At 35.6% G+C, this 19,099-nt stretch overlaps 1 protein-coding gene across 2 annotated transcripts in view; it reads right to left on the reverse strand.

Moving 5' to 3' along the window:
* Positions 1-19,099, reverse strand: part of FAM118B (family with sequence similarity 118 member B) — a 46,508-nt gene that overhangs the window by 8,232 nt on the left and 19,177 nt on the right. For both annotated transcript variants that reach the window (XM_074216377.1, XM_074216376.1), the window contains 3 exons: positions 18,747-18,974; positions 12,179-12,307; positions 6,312-6,597 (listed from right to left, as the gene is read on the reverse strand). In XM_074216377.1, coding sequence (XP_074072478.1) covers positions 6,312-6,597; positions 12,179-12,307; positions 18,747-18,974 — 643 coding nt within the window. The remainder of the gene's footprint in view (positions 1-6,311; positions 6,598-12,178; positions 12,308-18,746; positions 18,975-19,099) is intronic.

Below are 19,099 nucleotides of genomic sequence, written 5' to 3' on the forward strand. Positions count from 1 at the left end.
GTCTCAGACACTTAACTAGCTATGTGACCTTGGGCAAGTCACTCAACCCTGTTGATCTCAGTTGTAAAATGAGATGGAAAAGGAAGTGACATATTAATCCAGTACCTTTGCTAAGATCCAAATGAGGTCACAAGGAGTCAGACACGACTGATGAATTAACATATGTAGTACTTGCTTCCTGTCTTATAATGTACGATCTTTGCGAGTCAGATTGTTTCATTCTTTATATTATATCCTTAGTGCCTAGCAGAGGGCCTGGCGACAGAGGAGCCAGTGACTGACTGAAATTTACAAAACAAAATGCTACATAAAGTTTGTGGGGAGAAGCTGTTACCTGTGGGAAGACTGCGAAAGGCTTCACGGAGATGGTGTTTGAATTTAGCATAAAGGATACATTGGAATTAAACAGATGATGAGAAAAAGGCTGCCTGGCAATCCTCTTATATCTCCACTACTTTCAGGCTTGCTATGCCTTTCCCCTCTTAATAGCTAGACTAAGCCTGCCTTCCAAAGACTTATTAGCTAACTTTATTAAATTAATGTGCTGAGAGGGAAAGGCAGAAATGTTTTAAGGTTCCTCCTCTAATGGTTGATTACTCACATCCATTATAAGGATTTTCTATAGATGAATTAAATCTTTCAAAGTAAAGCTGTGGCCCCAATTTTTTTAAAAAGATTTTTGCATGGCAATGGGGTTAAGTGACTTGCCCAAGGCCACACAGCTAGGTAATTATTAGTAAGTGTCTGAGACCGGATTTGAACCCAGGTACTCCTGACTCCAGGGCTGGTGCTCTATACACTGCGCCACCTAGCCGCCGCCCCTGTGGCCCCAATTTTTAAATGAAAAACGACCCCCCCCCAATCCTGATTTCACATAGCACATTAAAATTAGAAAAGCTCTTTTCATGCAGTATCTCATTTGAGCCTCACAAAAGCTCCATAAGGTGGGTACCTTATCACAGGTCACTCCTAGTGAGGTACTTCTACCAAGCCAGACTGAGCCTTCTTCACAATTCATAGTCTTGCAGAATTGCTTGGGCTACTGAGAATTAAAACTCACATTAATATAGGGGTTTATATTTATCAAATCTTTGTTTCACAATAAACATATGATATATAGGAAGAATGCAAGTATTTCTTCCATTTGAGATGAGAAAACTGAGGCTTGGAAAGGTTTAGTGAGTCACCTTTAGTCACATAATATCAGAAGTTGGACTTGAATTGAAGTCCACAGATCCATTCTTTGACCCTGTTTCTCTACTTCACAAGGCAGAATTATTAGATGGGGCATTATATAGGCAACAAATCTGGAATATATAAAAGTTATATAAAACAAGGTGTGACACCTGTCTATCTTAGTCACTAAATTAGAGCATATCCTTCAGCGCACAATCAAATTATATAATGCCTGCATTGGTTTCATTAAGCACAGGTCATCTATCTACAGATCTTCTTGGTTTCAACTCCAAGGAATAAGATGCACCTCCTCCAGGTACCCCTTGCCAGGGTACCTCCCCCTTTCCATCTTTCTTTGTAAATTCCTTGAGAGCATGGACATCTTTTTTTAAATTTGTAAACCCAGAGCTTAGCATATTGCCCAGCACACAACTGGTGTGTGCTTAATAAATGTTTACTGAATTGAATGAATTGAAATGCCATATTAACCTTATTCCCATTTTGAAAGTGCTATTAGTGTGTTTAAGTTAGGAGAATTCTATGAGCATTGTACAACAGGATTTTGGCAACAGATTTGAAAGAGCTCAATCATTGGAGACAAGATGGAGACCTGATTAGACAGAATTTGTAAACATTTGAACAACCAGATCCAAAGACTGGTGATTAATGAATTGATGTCAACCTAGAAGGAGACCTTTAGTAGTGTACTAGGGGCTCTGTCCTTGGTACTATTGGTACCTTGGTACTAAAAATTATAGAAAGGTATAGAGAAAACATCTATCAAATGTGAAGATAGCATGAAGTTGGATAGTTAAAATAACTGCTTTGTTTTTTCTCACACATAATATTCCATTTCCTATGCCTTTACTTAAAATGTCCCTTTCCCTAAAAGGCACTTCCTCATCCTGCCTTAGCTTCCATCTAAGCTCAATTCAGAAGTCACTTTCCTACATGAAAGTTTTCCTTTAATGTATGTCCTCCCTGCTTTTGGGTAGTCTTCATCATTTGTCCACTGGAATTGTGGGTGTCCAATGTGCTGATCCAAGTTCCTGACTTGTTTGACTTTTAGAGTATTGTCTCTTTCATCACAGAAACACAGATTTAGAGCTGGAAGAGATACTGGATGTTCATATGGAGCCCCCCATAAGGCCACTGAGCTCCAGAAAAGTCAAGGTCATACTAGTTATGATAAAATTGAACCTAATTTCATTGACTCCAAAACCAATGTTCTTTCTACTGTATCACACTAACTTTTCCTTATCTTCAATTTACTGTTCACGTATTTTCCTCTTCACAATTTATTTCATCTCTGTCTTGCAACTCTAAACCCTGTTCTTCTCAATGGGATCAAAGCCTATCATTTCTACTTTCATAATATTTCTCTTAAATCTTCCCTTCATGCTTCTATACTGTCTGGTGCAAAGCACTCATTATTTCACACCTGGATTACTACAATACTACAATACAATTACTACAATACAATACAATTACTACAATAGTCTGCCGTATGGTCTTCTTGTCACATGTTTCTCTCTACTCCAGTCAGTCTTCCAGGCTCCCCATCAACTACCAATCAACAATAAGATCCTGTGTTTGGGTTTTGAAGTGCATCCTACTTTTCCACCTCAACTGTCTCTCTCTGCTATTTGTATATAGTTATTTACAAAGCTGTTCTCATTACTAGATTGAGTTCTTTGAGAATAGAAACTGGATTCTGCCTTTTAAAAAATTTTTTTAACATCATCAACACTTAGTACTACAGTTAAGCACATAGTAAGTCTTTTTTTAATTTTTTTTCACATAGTAAGTCTTAATGCTTGCTGCACTTAGTTCAAAGTCACTGTTCTCTGCACTGTACCTCACTGCTCTCTCAAGTTCAGTCTTTATCTACTGGACTAGGTCTTTCTCATCCTTAAAAACAAAACAAGAAAGAACCCATTTAACTTGAAGATAACAGGGCTATCATCCTATATATCTTCTCACTTTCATAGCTAAACTTTTAGCAAGTCATCTTGCTGCTTCTACTTTCTCATATTCAATTAATTTCTCATTTCCTTAAAATTTGGTTTCCTGGGGCAGCTAGGTGGAGCAGTGAATAGAGCACTGGCCTGAGAGTCAAGAGGACCTGAGTTCAAAGCCAGACTCAGACACTTAATAATTAACTTCCTGTGTGATCTTGGGCAAGTTACTTAATCCCACTGCCTTAAATAAATTTAAAAAAAAAATTAGTTTCTAGTTCTACCCACTCAACTAAAACTATTCTCCCTAAAAATCAATTACCATTGACTGACTTATGGTACATTTTTCTTATTTTTTTCTATGGCTTTGTCTCCTTTGTTGAATCATCATTCCTGCTTAATCTTATTTTAGGAAACCATCACCTCTCACCTAAAATATTAAAAAAGCTCCTTAAGTAGTTGCCCTTCTTCCAGTTCTCCTTTCTCTACTCCATCCTTCACTTAGATGGTAAAATAATTTTCTTAAGGCATAAGTCTGAAATATCATTCACCAGATTTCTCAGATCATGGATGGTCTGGCTCTGTTTCATGTTCATATCATCCAATCTACATTTTTTTTGGTAAGGCAGTTAAGTGACTTGTCCATGGTCACACAGCTAGGTAATTATTTATTTAATGTCTAAGGCTAGATTTGAACTCAGGTCCTCCTGACCCCAGGGCTGATGTTCTATCCATTGTGCCACCAAGCTTGCCCCTACTTTTTTCTTTTTTTGCTTTTAGAACTCTACATTCTTGTCAAGGCCTCCTGCTCAAAGTTTACCTAATGATACACTATGATACCCTGTGATCTTTGTGCTCTCTTTTCTATTACTTTATATTTTCTTATCTATATATAAGTATTTCAGTATATAGTAAGCTCCCTACTGGTAATGATGGTTTTATTAGTATGTCAGTAACTTTAGTGGTGTGCATAAAGTAGATACATTAAAAAATGCTTGTTCAAGTGAAATGAGTTATGTTGCTTACTAAAAGCAAGAATGAAAGAGATGAATTACACTCTTCCTTTGTCAGAGCACACATTAGAAACAGTGGGTTCAGTTGTATCACATTTAAAAAAGATCCTTCCTAAATTTTTAATTGTATCTAATTGCTTAAAAATAGATTTTAATTGATATCTTTTGTTTGTACATTGCCTAGACTTCCTCCTGTATCTAGTGTCACATTCTAGAGAGAACTTTGATCAGCTGCAACATATCCAGAAGAGGACATTTTGCTAAAGGAACTGGGGAATGTTAAATCTAGAGAAGAAAAGACCTAGGAGGCCAGGATACTGCATGGATACTGCATTTAAGTATATGAAACTCCATTATCAGAAAGAGGGATTAAGAGGGAAAGCCTTGATTAGGAAGAATACATGGGAAAAAAAGCTATCAATATGTTTCAAAGATAGATTTTGGCTCTGAACAGAATAATTTCCTAATAATCCAAGTTGCCTAAAACAGAAATAGCATTAGATGACAATCTATGGAGATTTTGTAGATGGGTTTCTACTTAGGTAAAAGTTGAACTATATTATCCCTGACATTACTTCCAATTCTGACCACTTATTGCTTAATATAGTTTTAGCTATGGGAAAATCTGAGAAGCAATAGATTCATTAAAAGCTAAATTTTAGCAACAGATAAAAATCTTAAAGCAATTTAATTAATTTTAACTAGTCCCCCCCCCCCCCCAGAAGCCCAAAACTTCTGAAGAGGACTGCATGGTAGTCTGAATGACTCTGTAGTTTAATTCCCTCATTTTAAAGATAAAGAAATTTGAGCCCTAGAAAAATAAAGTGATTTGCTTATTCTCATAGGACTAGCTGGTAACAAAGTCAACACTAGGACTCAGACCTTCTGATTCGCAGTCCAGAGCTCATTCTATTATGACAACCTGTCTCACTCAACCTGGTCCTTCAAGGTAACTGTAAAGTTTTTTTATATATATCTTACAGGTAAATAAGAGAAGAAAACAAACATTTTAAAGTACCTACTAAACGCAGGGCATTATACTAAACATTTTACAAATATTTTCTATGTAATATTTAATATACATTAATCAATATTAATATTATATTTACATACACCCACCCACCCACACACACACACACACCCACACCCACACAAAATGTTTGATCCCCATAATAACTCTGAGAGGCGGATGGTATCATTCCCATTTTACAGATGAGAAAGATGAGGCAGACAGAATTTAAATGCCAGGGTTACACAACTAGTAATTGTCTGAGACTAGATTTGAACTCAGGTTTTTCTAAATACAGAAGTCCAGTACTCTCTATCCACTACATCAATGAGCTTTCAAGTCATTTATGTAAACCTTTCTTGAAAAGTGTTCTATTTCATCATTTTATGCCAAAGCACAACTGTGGATAATTTTCAAAGTTCATGGATCATCCTTCATCAGTGTAAAATTACGTGTACTTTAAGGATGTCTGATTTGCAAAAATCTAGATTTTCAAAAGAAACCATGAGTTGATTAGTCATAAAAATCCTGACCAATTACATTAGTACAGTAATAAATCTTAAATGATTTACCTCATAAGCACTTAATTTATACACAGCTTTTCAGAAACATATTTACTTTATAAATCAAGATCCTTCTGCATTTCTCAAACCTCACAAATGAATTGGATTTCCATGGAACACTTTCCCCCCAAAACAATTTCGGTTTTTTTTAGGTTTTTTTTTTGCAAGGCAAATGGGGTTAAGTGGCTTGCCCAAGGCCACATGGCTAGGTAATTATTAAGTGTCTGAGACCAGATTTGAACCCAGGTAGGTACTCCTGACTCCAGGGCTGGTGCTTTATCCACTGTGCCACCTAGCCGCCCCCCCCCAAAACAACTTCAAAACATTCCAAAGTATTTTCTGGATTTTGGATCTTGGATTAAAAACATCCCATGACAACAAAAATCACATTTCAGCAATTATTAATTCTTCCAAAACAAAAATATATCCTAAATGGTATTTTAATCTCATTTTTGAGGGCAGCTCCCAATCTAACTTGAAGATTTGGCTAGGCTACTACACAGGTTTTAGTCTCTGTGGTAATCCCAATTTAAAAGTTGTGGGATCCTGTCCAGTTCCATTGTCTGAGTCTTCAGTCTCAAATACTTCTTACCTGTTCTGCCTCGGGTTGAGATCTCACAGGTCAGACGTTTGAAATATTCTGGAAGATCAGCATATTCACTTCCATAGGAAATCACCTTGATCCCTTTGTCCAGCATATTTTCTCGGAGTTTCTTGAATTCATCTACATCTCCCCTCCGAACCAGCATGAAATGTTCTAGGTCAGATTTGTGCTTAACAGCCTCCAGGAACAGGGCCTGAAAAGTGGTATCATCTACAGTCCAGCCACAACCCAAAAAAAGGAATGATTTGTTTTCATAGAGTTTCTGAATCTCTCTCTAGAAGGAAGACAGAAATCAATGAGTATCTGACAACAGCTGGGAAAACACATCTTATGTTAAAAACAACCTGTCACCCATGTGTTCATACTGATCATAAAACTTTCATAACTCATTAAATAAGACCAGGCATAAAACCTCACAAAGTCTTTTAAGAGGACTATCTTTCTGCCAAAGATATTTGTCCCCTAGTTATTCAGAGCAAAGAGATTTTTGTTTGTTTTTGATAGTATAAGGCTTTCCCCTATAGACTCTCTTATCAGGATTTGTCTAACATTTGTCATTGCACAGGTATCTGTTATTTTACATTCTTGGACTGTGAACATAGAGATCTTCAGGTTGATAAATACATAAAAAAAGATAGTAAAGTTGTTTGGGAATTTGAACAGATGGTTGAGAAGATGATAGTGTCTGAGTATAAGACAATGATTTCTTAAATATAGTACTCCTGGCCAGCATCAGAATACAACTAACAAATACCGGTAAGAATGTATTCACTATGAGTCTAGAAAATCTAATCAAAATGGCTACAAATGGGTTATTTATATACCACAAGCAGAGCTCCACAGAGTAGAGCTATATTAGAAGAACAGAAATAAATATAATCAAATATTCTCAGAAGAAAAAATTTAGTAATGTTACTTCTGGTATAAGAAGCATTATATATAACTACCTCAAAGACAGGTAAACCAGCAGGGAGAATTAAAGAGTTAAATCAGGATGAAAAATTTGACCCAAGGAACTCTAGATTTGACAAAGTAACAGGTCTAGATTATGGATCTGGAAGCACAGATCTTATTCCAAATGAACAGAACAGGTAAAAAGGTGGAACTGAATAGTACTGTAAAAGGCAGCTAATAATCTCAGTCTTTAAATACATGATTCAAAATAAGTAAATTCTATTTTTACATCTGACCCTCATCTATAATAGAGAATGAAACAAGTTGATAATGAATGTGACAGAGGGGAATCTTGGAAGGAAGTGACCTCTTGCCCAGCCTATGGCCAAAGAGAAGCAAAGTGGAAATAGTCTGATATGTACCCTGGATTTCAGAAGTATACATTTCAAAGGTTCTGAGATAGGTGAGATTCATGGAATAAAATTCTATAGAGGAAGTCAGCTCAGAAAAGAAATTCTGAAGAGAAAAAAAACAAACAATTTTGATGAGAAAAAAAAGGAAGTAGTGTAAAGAGACTAAAATAGATACCGTAGGAACTTATCAACCAATTTATATTTTTTAAACGATGTTTAGGGGCAGCTAGATGGTGCAGTGGATAGAGCACTGGCCCTAGAGTTAGGAGGAGCTGAGTTCAAATCTGAACCCAGACACATAGTATTTACTTAGCTGTGTGACCTTGGGCAAGTCACTTAACCCAATGCTTTGCAAAAAAAACAAAGATATGTTTAAAGGATAGAATTAATAGAGGACAAATGGAAAAGTATAGTATGGTTCTGAAAGAATTGTTTCAGGAATGCTAAAGAGCAGAATGAGCTGAGACAACTAAGGACAACAAATAAAGATTGTTTTTTGTTTTTTCTCTTCAGAATTTCTTTTCTGAACTGACTTCCCCTATAGTATTTTAGTCCATGAATCTCACCTGTCTCTAAACTTTTGGAATCTGTACTTTGAAATCCAGGGTATATTTCAGAGGTCACTTCCTTCCAAGATTCCTCTCTATCACATTCACATGTATGGGAGGATATGATTGCTTATTTGGGTACATGGGTTGATACTGAACATAACAAAGGAGGGGCTAGTCAACAATTATTCTGTCTTGATTTTCTCTGCAAGGAGAATGATATTTGATCAGAAAGGGACAGACTACAAAATGGCCAATAGAGAGTTAATACTGAAGTTGAGTTGAGGGATAGTAAGAGAGCATTACCTATTCTTGAGTTTAAGTCTTCACAACAAATGAACTACATCTCAGGGTACTAGAAGAATAGGCAGATGTGACCACTATATGAATATCAGTGAATTTTTAAAATAACTATGTTGTACTTGATATGTGCAAATTGTTTCATCATTTGATGTTGGTTGAGGAATTCAACGACTTATCTACAGTCACACAGTTGGGAAACATCTGAGGAAGGATTCAAAGCCAGGTCCTCCTGAATCCATATGTAGCAAACATTAGGCTGGGCACCCTTTGTCAATGATCTCTGATAGTGGGCAGAGACCAAATGTGATACTGTAGGGCACTGCAGAGGGCAAATGTCCCCCACTTCCGAAAGAGGGAAGAGAAAAGTGTATGTCAACTATAAGTCAAAGGATTTGACAGAACTTTTAACAGAATTATATTAAGGAGTGGTAAATAAATATATGACAAAAGAAGTAATGATCATTGAAAATCAGCATGACTTCATCAAGAACAAATTAAGTCAGTCTAACCTCATTTTAAAATAGTGGTATTAGATTGTTGGTCAAGAAAATATTGTATAGTTTAGCTAGATTTTTAGCAAAGCATTAACAAGGTTTCTCATGGTATTTTTATGGACAAGATGAAAAAATTTGGGCTGTACAGTTCAGCAGGTTCAGAACTCCCTGGCTGGTCATGGAACTAGTCATTAATAGATTAAAAGTCAATGAAGAAAGTCTCTAGTGAAATGTTATTGAAGCTATCATTATGTTGTGCTGTTCAACATTTAAATTAGTATTTTCAGTAAAAGCATAAAAAGCATGTTTATTAATTGCAAATGACAGGAAGATGAGAGAGATGACAGGCAGTGGATAAAGCACTGGTCCTGGAGTCAGGAGGACCTGAGTTCAAATCTGACCTCAGAAACTTAATAATTGCCTAGCTGTGTGATCTTGGGAAAGTCACTTAATCCCACTGCCTTAAATAAATTATGGGGGGAAAAAGCTTCAAAGAAGATATGTATATTCTTGGCCAAATCTAATAAAAATAAACTTAAAATGATAAAGCTAAAGCCTTAAATTTAGGTTAAATCAAGCCAAATCTTTGAATAGAAGATGAGGAGGTTATAAAAGATCTGAGGTGTTTCAATTGGACCACAAGGTTCAATGAAATCAACAATGTGATACAGCAACTCAAAAGGCTACTGTGATCTGAACTACATTAATAGAGAAGTATGGTATCCTGGTCTAGGGATATATAACTCTAGGGAGTTATAAGCACTGTTTTCTTCTGCCTTAGGTAGATTATAGCTCATGCTTTGGGTATTATATATATATATTTTTTTTGGTCTTTGTAAGGCAATGGGGTTAAGTGATTTGCCCAAGGTCACACAGCTAGGTAATTATTAAGAGTGTAAGGCCAGATTTGGATTCAGGACCTCCTGACTCCAGGGCCAGTGCTCTATCTACTGAGTCACCCAGCTGACCTGGAATGTTATATTTAAAAAAAAATACTGATAAACTGGAAAGTGTCCAGAGAGGAGCAACCAATGTGAGAAGAACATCAAGACAATAAAATATGTGGATCAACTGAAGACTTCATGATATTTAGTCCAGAGAAAAGAAGTCATGGTGGGGAGATATGATATACTTTTTTCAAATATCTGAAAAGCAATTATGTAGGAAGATTAAACTTGTTCTGTCTGACTCCAGGCAGAACTAAAGGAGCACTGAATGTAAAAGTTGCAAAAAGGTGAATGTAAGGTTGCTGTCAGGAATAATTTAAGGCTGAGGAAGCAGAGGAATTCTCCTTCTTCCTAGATGATTTCAGTCAAAGTCTAGATGTTGGAGGGGACAGCCTTCTTTCAGACTAGAAAATCTCTCAGATTCTTTCCCATTTTGAGATTTTAAATTCTGTGGTTATAGGGATAAAAAGAAAGTACTACTTAATTCCAAGGAGTGTATGACAAAAACTGATCAGGCAGAAAAAACACACAATAATCCCTTCTTATTATCTGGAGACTTTAGAATGTTTGTAATTTAGTTAATTTGGATCAGAAAGCAATGGCCACAGAACCAATTACCAAATATTCCTAGCGGTGGTTACTATATACATTATCACCTTTTATGTACTCTTTAATCCAACCAACCTGCCTTTTTGCTGCTTCTTACAGATAACATTTCTCCTATCTTCTTGTATTTGTACTTCTTGTACTGATCTTCTAAGAATCCTTGGTTTTCTTCAAAGCCCAACTCAAAATACTACTTCTTATATAAGGTCCTTCTTGATCCTCCCAGCTGCTAGTTTCTCTATCTTAAAATTAACTTGTATTTATCTTGGATATATTCATATGTACAGATTGTCTCCCATGAGAGAATATATGCTCTCTGGGGACAGGTGACTGCCTCCTTTATATCTTTGTATCCCAAGTGCTTAATGAATGTTTGCTGACTGACTGATTAGATCCTTTCTATTTGTTCTAGAGAAGGTAAATTTGACTATTAGTAGTGTGGGTAAGACCATCCTTATCCATCTGCTTACAAGTACATCTGTAGAATTCAAGGGAGAGGTTTTAAGTAAGGGTACCCACCATATTGTCTTGTGCTTTTTTCTTATCAATTTATCCAACACTGTGAACTTGTTAGTTTGCCTTTTTAAAATTCTGCATTCTACCTCAAATTTTCTGATCACTTTCCCTTCTTTGAAACTCCTCATTCATACTTCTGAAGTCTGTTCTAATAGTTAAAGAATTACAATGATATTGCCATTAGGCTTTCCTGCTCCTAATTGGCTTAAAGAAACCCTCCCCCATACCTGTATAAGCTACTGGATGAAAATAATCTTCAGTTAGATATTGAAAGAAGAAATGAATACAGAAAAGAGGAAATTAATCTAAGGTATCATTCCTCACAAATTATAATGGAATCTGTAACAGAATTAAAGATTATGTCAAGGGAAAACACACAAATACTTACATCTTTTTTGGGAAATTTGATTTCAAAAAAGTACAAAAAAAAAGTTATTATAATTCTCAATGTTTCCAGTCCTGGAAATAATCAGTTAGTTCCAGTCTTTAGGCTAGAAAAGTCACAGTATTATTTATTACATTTCTATTGTCAATGACTCGAGTTATTTAAAGAATAGAGTTGTTCAGAAGTCCAGAAAATGGTTAATGGGGTCAAGGTTATAAGTTATATCCCAGAAAAGTTGAGTTGCAAGTGAAGGGAAAAATCTAGAGATTGTACCCCCTAGTTTTGGTAAGTCATTTCCCAAATGTTGGGGGAAACAGTCTTCCAATTAATCTCCAAAAGGGAGAGTAGGTAAACAAATGTGGATGGCTCCATACAAAACTATCATTATTAACCAAAAAAATTCCACAAAGTATATGTTCCTACTGATGATAATATTTAACAATGTATTCTGTATTGATAAATATAAATAATGACCACCAGATGGCAACAAAATATCATACTTTGGTCTTAAATGCCTGTAAAATGAAGCTGGGAAAATTCCTATATTTTGGTATCCCAGGAGAAGCTTTAAGTTTCCCAGGACAATGCTGACACCACCAGCTGTGAAGAACAGAAGAGGAATGCTTGATCTTCCAATATTCTCCTACTGCTAGAGGAAATAAGACTCCCTTTTCTAAAATGGTGACTCATGTTCAGAAGTTTCTCAGAAAACAGTTCCCAACATGCCATGCAGGACCCCAAGCACTCACCATAACTTCAGTATTACGCAGAACATTCTGATAGCCAGCTGGATGAAGTACAATTCCACTAGGATTGGTATAGACTCCATGGATATGTAATACACTCAGCTTTCTCTTCTCCTGAGCCCATTCCAAGACCTGTACAACATAAGTAGAGCTTAGCAGAATAGGAAAGTCCAGAATTTGTTCAGAGGTCATAATTGGGCAAGAGATTGTTTTTTAAGGTTCAGTTTTCAGATATTTACATCTTTTCAGTTTCTTGACCTCTAAAGGCAGTAATGTAGTTCACTGCAGTTTCCATTCTACATTTCCCTGTTTCGATAAATGCCAAAACATAAACTAGTAAACTAGGAAAAACAATGGATATAGAGACAAGAGACCTAGGTTTAAATCTTAGTTCTGCCACTTACTAGGTGAGTAACTGGTCTAGTCACAATCTATAAAATGATAAGTTCTGATCAGAATAGTGGTATCAAATGAACCAGAAATGGCAATTCATATGAATCTCTGCGAGCCACATATGGATGTAGAAAACCATAATACACACACACACACACACACACACACACACACACACACACACACACACATATTAAAAATCAGATAGGAATGACACTTTCATAGTGGTCAACTATTGATCTAAAAAAAAAAATTCAAGAAAGTATGATCCTAAGTTTAGCCCCAAGTACAAGTGAGTTGTTGAAGGTAACTCCAAATAAGTACTTATCTATAACAATCCTGAACTCTTACAGTACTTACCTCAGGAATATTGCAGATCTCATAAGCAAACATATCTAAAATGCCTACTGAAGTAAAATCAATTGTATAAGTACAGATAAAGGAAATCTAGTGATTCTGGCTGATCAAGATGAATTAGTAGTATAATGTGATAATCAAAAGAAAGTGGGTCAGAATGAGGTTAGTGGTTATAATTGTTTGTTCTTACTGGGCCATAAAATGTCTAGTGGGTTCAATTCAGGGTGCCATAGCTTAGTAGAGACATAGAATGATAAAACATGTCTAGAACAGGAATTGGGAGGAGTGGATAGGTACATAAAATGTCATATCAAAATCAACTGAAGAAACTGTACATGTTTAATCCTTCAAGAAAAGGTTAAAGGAGGCAGGACCACTCTTCAAATTTCTGAGACTGCCATGTGGAAAAAGGATTAGACTTACTGCTATGCCTGGGTCAAGAGGTAGATCTTATGGATCAATATATGGAATTTGAGGAAGATTCAGCTCAATATGAGAAAAAAATTTCTGAACAATTAAAAGTCATCCAAAAAAGGAATGGGAGGACTGGTATTAAAGTAGTAGAAGGGGGAATGCTTTTTAACTGGAGATATTTAAATAGATTTTTTTTTTTTAGGTTTTTGTAAGGCAATGGGGTTAAGTGTCTTGCCCAAGGTCACACAGCTAGGTAATTATTAAGTGTCTGAGGCTGGATTTGAACTCAGGCTCTCCTGACTCCAGGGCTGGTGTTCTAGCCACTATACCACCTAGCTGCCCCTATTTAAATAGATTTTGCATGATTTCTTATAAGGGTAATTGTAGGACATCATAATTGGAGAAGAAAAAATATGTATTAAGATAATAATAAAGGTCACTGTCAGTGCAAAGTCCTAGGAAGAAATTATATGTGCAGTCAGAGAATTTGGATCCAAATCCAAATTCTGCCATTTACTGTATAATGATTTGGGGCAAGTCACTCAATTTCTGGGCCTAAATTTCTTCAACTTTAAAATAAAGGAGTTGGATAAGATCATTTCCCAAGTCCCTTTCCTCTCTAAGCCTATGGTCCTATGGCTCCATGATTCCTTTCTTCCAGATTTTCAAGTATTTTCACATGAGTTATTTTTCAATGAGACAAAGAGGTAATAGGAGGTTTAAGTTAATTGCCCAAGATCTGAGATGAAGCTAGCATTAGAACCCCTCAATAAAAACATCACTTGTACAAAAATATTTATAGCAGCCCTGTTTGTGGTGGCAAAAAATTGGAAATTAAGTGAATATCCTTCAACTGGGAAATGGCTTAACAAACTGTGGTATATGTATGTCATGGAACACCATTGTTCTATTAGAAACCAGGAGGGAAGCCTGGAAAGATTTGCATGAACTGATGCTGAGCGAGATGAGCAGAACCAGAAAAAAACTGTATACCCTAACAGCAACATGAGGGTGATGATGAACCTTGATGGACTTGCTCATCCCTTCAGTGCAACAACCAGGGACAATTTTGGGTTATTTGCAATGGAGAATACCATCTGTATCCAGAGAAAGAATTATGGATTTTGAACAAAGATCAAAGATTATTACTGTCAAATTAGAAAAAAAAAACATGTTATATTATTATGTAATTTTATTATCTCATACTTTATTCTTCTTCCTTAAGGATATGATTTCTCTGTCATCACATTCAACTGAGATCAATGTATAACATGGAACCAATGTAAAGACTAATGGAATACCTTCTGTGGGGGTGGAGGGAAGAATGGGGGAAAAATTGTAAAATTCAAAATAAAGTATTTCTTAAAAAACAAACAAAAAATTTTCTACCTTATTCTTCACTACCTCAATTCATGCTTCTCTGCTTTCTCACCATCCAAATTCTCTCTTCCTTCTTTTATTGCTAAATGCTACTGAAGAAAATTATGTAAGAGTGCTGAACTAAGGATCCACTATAAATTCACATTAGTCAATTTTATCTAAATTAGTTGAAGAAATTCAAATTTGTTAAATTCAACTCACAACTTTCTAGGAATGTTTTTCTTCTTCTTTGCTTGAATCTGTTATATTCATTGCAGTAGCTGTTTCTCTTCCTAAACTCCCCAAACCACCCCAAATCCCCTGTCAATCAGCAGTTAATAATACCTATTTATCAAAAATTTTAATATATAACATAATACATATACATACAGGCATATACTTATCTTTATATAGATATGTAATTCTACATTCATTTGCCCAAAATATTTCTCCCCCAAACAGAAATCTCTCTCGTAAAAAATAAAAAGTTAAACAAAACCAACTGACACAACCATGGCTAAAACTATCTTGTTTCTGATTTTAGAGAAAAATTGAGGCCCTCTGTAGTGCTTTCTTCTACCCACTGTTTTCTCTACTTCTTTGATCATCTTTAAAGAAGAAATAAGTGGTCCTTTTGCCAAGGGTAAAATTTCCTGTCTCCTTTGACAACTACCCTAATGATTCTTCTTCCCCTTGCCCCCAACCCTCACTCCTCCCCCCCACCAACCCAAATACCAACTTCAGTCCAACTTTACTGCTATCTTCCCATTTGTCTACAAATGTATTCATGATTAATCATCTTTTCCTCTAAATCTATCTTTCCTACAAACTTCACCGTATCTATTGAGCTTTCTAGTCATCCAAGTGTGTAACTTGGAACCATCTTATCTGTCTTCCTCTTTTGTCCTACATATTCAATCAGATGTTAAGGTTTGTCAATTCTTCTTCCAAAAAATCTCTTATCATATGTCCCCTTTTAGTCACCTGGCTGTTGCTACCCTAGCTTGGGTTCTTAATAATTCTCTCCAGAAAATTCTAATAGCCTCCTAGTTTGTCTCCTTACTTCTAAAGTCTCTGCCCTCTAATCTACCTTTCATACAAGCTGCCAAAATAATCTCTTTAAGGCCTAGGACTAAACATGTCACTTCCTTTCTAATGTCTTCCTAGTGCCTTAAGGATAAATTACAAACTCTTTAGCCTGTGATTTAGGGCTCTCCAATTTCTATCTCACCCTTTCATCTTTATTTCAAATAAATTTTCATAACAAATTATTTTCCAAACTGGTCAATTAGCTATTCCCAAAACTAAATATTCCATGTCTTGCCATTGTTTATTTGTATCAGGATTCCACATCCCTCCCCCACTCCTTGACCATGAACTCTCCAGAATTTTTACCTTCCTTCAAAGGTCACCAAAGATATGATTTCTCCCATGAGGTCTTCCCTAATCCTCATAATTGGCCTCTCCATATTTACAGTTCTTTCTCTCCTTAAATGATTTATTATTAAATTTATGTGAATTTTGGGACCACTGCATTTTTGTCTTTGGAATCAGTCATGGATATACAAGAATTTGTTAATACACAAAACAGAAAAATTTGAGGGGGCATCAATTTGTCCTACATTTGAGGATCTTTGGCACCATCATTTTTCCAAAGTGGCTTTTTCTTTTTTAAAAACTCATTTACTAAGTCAGCAAACTACATAAATGATGCTACATCTATAATTACAACTATAGTATATAATCAGCAAAAGCCATCATCAATCTGTCTTTTGCTTTTAGCTGCCATAAAATAAGCCCCTGTGATCATATCAATAATCTGTCTGGGGGAGGAGATGGAGGAAAACAACAATGATATTTCCCCAAAGATTCCTAAATGCAGAGAAGGAAAAAAGGTTCAGAAAGAAGCATAGCAAAGCAAGGTAGTTTTGAAAATAATATGTAGAATTATATATACATACATATATATATATATATATATATATATATATTAAAGGTAGTGGAATGAACTGCAGATTCACAGTTTAATATGGAATATCTTTTTATGTGCTGCAATGCACATGGAAATTTGCTTTTCTTAGATGAAACCAATGAAAGAAAAAATGTAGATAGAGAAGAGGACTGAGCCTGAGAGGGCTGCTTACATTTGGTAGATAGTGTGATGACAAACCAGTGAAGGAGACCAAGAAGGAATGATAAGTAGACAGTATCATGGAACCAAAGGGAAGAAAGAGCATAATGAAGAAGTATCAAAAGTATTTAATATTGTAGAAGTAAAAGAAGTTAAAAAGGCCACTGGATATGTTAAGACTCACTGAACTCCTTAGAGAATGAAGTGTTAGCAGAATGACAAATATACAAATCAAATGCTGGGGCTGAAAAGTGGGTAGTGAGGAAGTAGAAAGAGAAGCATAGGTTATTATTTAAGTTTTGCAGTGAAGGAAGAGTGATAAAAGATTATAGATATGTGTAGATGGATCAAAGGAAGCATGGCTTTTGAGGTTTGTTTTATTTTTATTTATATTTAAAGTATAGTGAGAGTATCAAGATAATAGAAAAAGAGAATGACTGATGGAGCATGAAAGAAACTTTGTAATTCCCTAATTTGGACATATTAGTTCAATTGCTAAATTGGATTTGTAACCCTATCACCTAGCAAAATGTAGAACACATAAATGCTTACTTACTGATGAATGAGTTTCCTTAGGAAAGCAAAATGAGGGAGCAAAGTAAGGAAGTAAAGTCACAGAACTATACAATGGAATTACATTCATTACAATGGAATGAATGGGATGTTTCAGGAAATCAGCCAATAAGCTTTCTGAATTTAAAGAAATCTTCCTGGCATATTCTTATTTTCTTTTTCTTTTCTGCAAGGCAATGGGGTTAAGTGACTTGCCCAAGGTCACACAGCTAGGTGATTATTAAGTGTCTGAGGCTGCATCTGAACTCAGGTCCTCCTGACTTCAGGGCTAGTGCTCTATTCATTGTATCACCTAGCTATCCCTACGTACTTATTTTCAAAACTTCCTAAGAACCATAGATCCACACCCTCTCTTGGAAGTTGAATTCTAGCAGGTATAGTTCTGCCTGAAAGTAGGAGACTGTATTTAGAAAGCTTTGGGGGTACTTCACAGAGTATGACATGTCATATCAATTCTACCATATGACAGGTGATAGGTCAAAGGTTGCATGACCACTTGTAGGACATAGAAACAGAAAGCATTCCTGTCTAAGTATGTATATAGATTACTTGGACATCCAGGTCCCTTCCAATTCTGAGATTTTATGATGTCACCCTCTTAGTTGTAATTTCCTCATATACGTATCAACACAAATTTACATACTTATACATATTTCCCTGATCTACTGTTAGCCAATTTCTTTACTGTGCATCATCTTGTCAGTATAAATATTCCCTATCTTTGTCAGTTATTGTGATAGAAAAATTCATCACCTTAGAGCCAAATTAGTGAAAGGATGCTTCTCTTCAAGACTTGGCTAGCCAGAAGTCCAACCCCTGATGCCCCGTTGGACCAAAAATTCAAAGCCTTTTTACTTAGCAGGACCTATCAGAGTTTGTACTCTATTGAAACAAACTTTGAAAAGCCAGGGATCCAAGTAGCTCACAGTAAGGCACGACAGCTCTGTGAAGGGTTAAGTAATTATAAATATTTAACAATCTGTCTTGAGGCATGAGGCAATTTTACTATATTTCTTTGTACTTTGAGGTCCTAGAACTCTGCAAAGATAGTTTCTTAAATATTTTTTAATATTGAATGTTGAGCTATATTGAAGTAGATTCTAAATCAGTGTCATATGCACCTAGAAATTTTAAACATTTAATGATAAAAACCCTACTACAATTCAAAAGGATTTACTGTATCAGATAATGTAGAATTAGGTGTCCAGATGTTATCTCTCCATCTTTGCAAGAGTACCAATGCTACAAACATTATTAAGGAAATAGGGATATTTGTTAATTATCAAGAGTATATCTTTTTGCCCCAGAGAGTAGTACTTTACTCTTTTTTTTTTTATTCTTTACCTTTTTCTCATCAGTAAGGTCAAGGGACTCAAGTTGCTTTCCTTGGTCTGCAGCATATAGTTCTAGGAGATTATCAAAATTTGTGGTTAATACCAAAGCTCCATTCTCCATCAGATGAAGGACTGACTGAAGCAGTTGTTTTCCTGAATCTTCCATCTTTGACTCCAAGTCATCAAATACTTCATATAAACAGTCCTTGAAAAATGTAGAACGGATATTGCTGGTGCGCTGGAGAGGGATTTAAAAAAAAAACAGTGGATAATAACGGATCAAGTGTATGTTGGCAAGTCATCTATTACCAAAAGTAATATTATTATTATTATTCTCTAAAGAATATTTGTTATTTGTGGATA

This window comes from Macrotis lagotis, chromosome 1 (genome assembly GCF_037893015.1).
Source record: "Macrotis lagotis isolate mMagLag1 chromosome 1, bilby.v1.9.chrom.fasta, whole genome shotgun sequence".
Taxonomy (NCBI): Eukaryota; Metazoa; Chordata; class Mammalia; order Peramelemorphia; family Peramelidae; genus Macrotis; species Macrotis lagotis.